The 2,874-nt window shown below is 42.6% G+C and overlaps 1 protein-coding gene across 1 annotated transcript in view; it reads right to left on the bottom strand.

The window, feature by feature from the left end:
• The window catches only part of gpc1b (glypican 1b), a 58,466-nt gene that overhangs the window by 9,519 nt on the left and 46,073 nt on the right, over window positions 1–2,874 (bottom strand). Inside the window, exons 4-5 of the mRNA XM_020595857.1 lie at window positions 2,674–2,868; window positions 2,306–2,469 (exon numbers count right to left, since the gene is read on the bottom strand). Coding sequence (XP_020451513.1) covers window positions 2,306–2,469; window positions 2,674–2,868 — 359 coding nt within the window. The remainder of the gene's footprint in view (window positions 1–2,305; window positions 2,470–2,673; window positions 2,869–2,874) is intronic.

The raw sequence follows: 2,874 nt of genomic DNA, 5'->3' as shown, positions 1-2,874 counted from the left end.
CTTTTAGTACAGTTCCTATTTTTTCATGGCTAATCAAGCTAATGTTTTCATGATTATTGCAAACACAAGGTTCCACAGAGCACAAACATACTGTACATAAAAAGAATTTTGTTTTATTCTCTCCTAATTTACACTTAACCACTGAAATAGGTTCCTGAGCAGAGTGAGGTAAACACCCTCAATCACTGGGCCCTTTAAGTGGCAACACAAAGCTATAAATAGGAGCACTTGTCTCATTAGGGCCCAATCCGCTGAAGATACTGTAGAATTACAGGGGAAAGGAGGGAAAAGCTAAGATCCAAATTAGCATACCAAGCACTCAAAGGAGACAGAGGACAAAGCAGGGCACAGCTCTGGGAAATATCAACAGAAATGATAAAGTACAATTAACTGGGCAAGCAAGGATAAACAAGGACTGAGAGATGGGTGAGATGCTGGAGTCAGTCACCATCTTTTTATTATCGTCATCTCTTGCCTGCCTTTTCTCAAGCACAGTACAGCATAGCGCAGTTCAAATATGCATAAATACAGCAGAGTACTGAGGAAAATGGTGACACAGACAAACAATGTATGAATATGAAAATGGACAGTTGATTGAAATCTGTACTTCTTTCATTCAAATTGTATTAAACAAGCCTTGATTTGAAAGAAAAACGAGACACACGGTTCAATGTACCTAGCTCGGAAATTCTCTTTTTCAGAAACTGACCGAGCATGTTCTTTCGTGTATGCTCTTGCTTTCCCTCTTAAGCCTTTTGAGTGTGTGTAAATAGGACACAAGGCAGTCTGTGACCTCATTCAGAGTGGCAGTGCTGAGATGACATTTTGTAATTTTGCAAAAGGTGTAGTAATCATTTACACATTCTCCCCCAGCCAGCCTTGTTTAATGAACACATCGCTCACTGTCCTTCAACACCAACAAAATGGCACCAGTCAGGAAGCGTGTATTAACAAGTAGCGACACCGGGGAAATGTGCGTCACCACTGGAGGGGAGTGATAGAATGGGCAGGTGTGTCGGATGTGCATTCTGGTGTGTATATGAATGCGTATCAGTTAAGTATCTTACTGGCAAACATGTGCTCGAGTCATAAGCTGCTCTAGCCGGTCCAAGGGTACACACATGTGTCACAGATAATGAACAGCAATAACACAGTGCAGCACGCTGTAGCATTTTGTAACTGTGGTGTCTTTGGTTATGTGGGACTAGTTTCATGAGTCCCTTAGCTCCAGTTCAGGCAGTTTCAACTGTCACTGTCAGTGCTATGCTATGTGCTGGACTAGCTGTGTCCCCGGTTCTTGCTGATTTGACTCCCCTGTGGCTGGTGGATGTGCTACAGTGGGTTTTGCTTCATATTTAACTGAGACATCTCCAGGTACCTTTGTGTAGGTGTGACCTACACAAAGAGAAACAGAGAGATAGGCTGCGCCAGGCTGTCACTCTGATGCAAACAGTAGAGCATGTGCCACCAACAGTCATAGCCAGAACACATACATCAGATGTTCATCCAGATGTGTGGCCTTGCAGTCAGTTTTTTTTTTGTGTGTGTGTGTGTGTGTTGCTCTTGTGTAACCTTGTAATATTTCATGAAGGAAAGAACTGTAATATTCATCTCTGGTGCAGCATCTGTTTTCTCAAAGGTATGCTCATATTTCTCACGAGGCCACTGTTCTCAACACTCTCCTTGCCCAGTGTCTGACAGGAGATATTTTTCACTGGTGCATCAATACTGGCCAAATCCTTCTCAAGAGCTGAAATGATTTCTCAGTCTTGCTCCGATACTAACCTTACTCTTGTCTTATACACAGAAGGGACTGTTTCTCATGGGAGATATTAACCCTCCCCGTGGCCTAGAGACACATTTTTCAGGGTGGAGCTGACATTAACTGTTGTGGCCAGAGCTGACTGTCTGAGCTGCGGGTCATACTTTATGGAGCCTCTCGTTTCCACCAACATTGATCTGCCAGTGGTTTATACTATGTGCACAGACTGGTAAAAACAGGCCTGCATGAATGTGTGTGCGTGTTTAGGTCTTCACAAACAGGAGGTGACATAGTAGTCACTAAGGAGAAATGAATACAGATTTCTAACACAAGAATAACCATGAGCATGACAAATTAGACACCAGTAAGAAGGTATGTGTAGCAGCTGCTTCCATTAAAAACAATAAAACTAGGAAAACAGGACTGTATTTTTTTTTTTAAAGAGACTAATCACCAATGTTGGATGCAGGGGATGCAATGCGCAACAAAAAGGGAAGTAAATCAGAGATAAAATAGGAGACAGGGTGGGGAGAGACACTTTACCTGGGACACCTTGCGCACCACATCCCCACTGACCATCAGACCCTGGACAAAGGAACGCGCTGCCACAAATGCGCGAGTAACCAGCATCTTCATTATATGGGATATGTCTCCGAAGGGCCGCAGTGTATCTATTTTTTTAGAAACACACTCCAGGTAGTCCTCACCTGCAATCAGGATACACACATTATTAAAATCTAACTAGAGAACATGAATACAATTAGTAGTCTAAAGATTATTCTTTAATACAATGTCAAGCAATCTCCATATCTTTAGATGGAGGTTCTCAGGTAGTAAAGCTGTTAGTAGTAACACACCATTAATCCATAAATAGCCTTTGGTTATGCTGTTCTACAAAAAACTGAGTATACCTATGACATATTGCTTGTTTGCCTGGTAGAAGAGCTTCTCCATCAGCTTTGTCCAGAATTCATTGATCACCTCATCCAGGTTGATGTTGGCCCCTCGGTAGTAGCGCCTCAAATCTGTGTACAGGTCAGAGAAGACCTGGGAATTCTGGGTGTATACGGAACCCCAAGTTTGAGTGAAAGTCTCCTGTAGGCTAATTGAAG

Source organism: Monopterus albus, unplaced genomic scaffold (genome assembly GCF_001952655.1).
Source record: "Monopterus albus unplaced genomic scaffold, M_albus_1.0 scaffold28.1, whole genome shotgun sequence".
NCBI classification, from domain to species: Eukaryota; Metazoa; Chordata; class Actinopteri; order Synbranchiformes; family Synbranchidae; genus Monopterus; species Monopterus albus.
The sequence above is the reverse complement of the archived record's forward strand: the minus strand, read 5'-3'. Positions and strand labels throughout refer to the sequence as shown.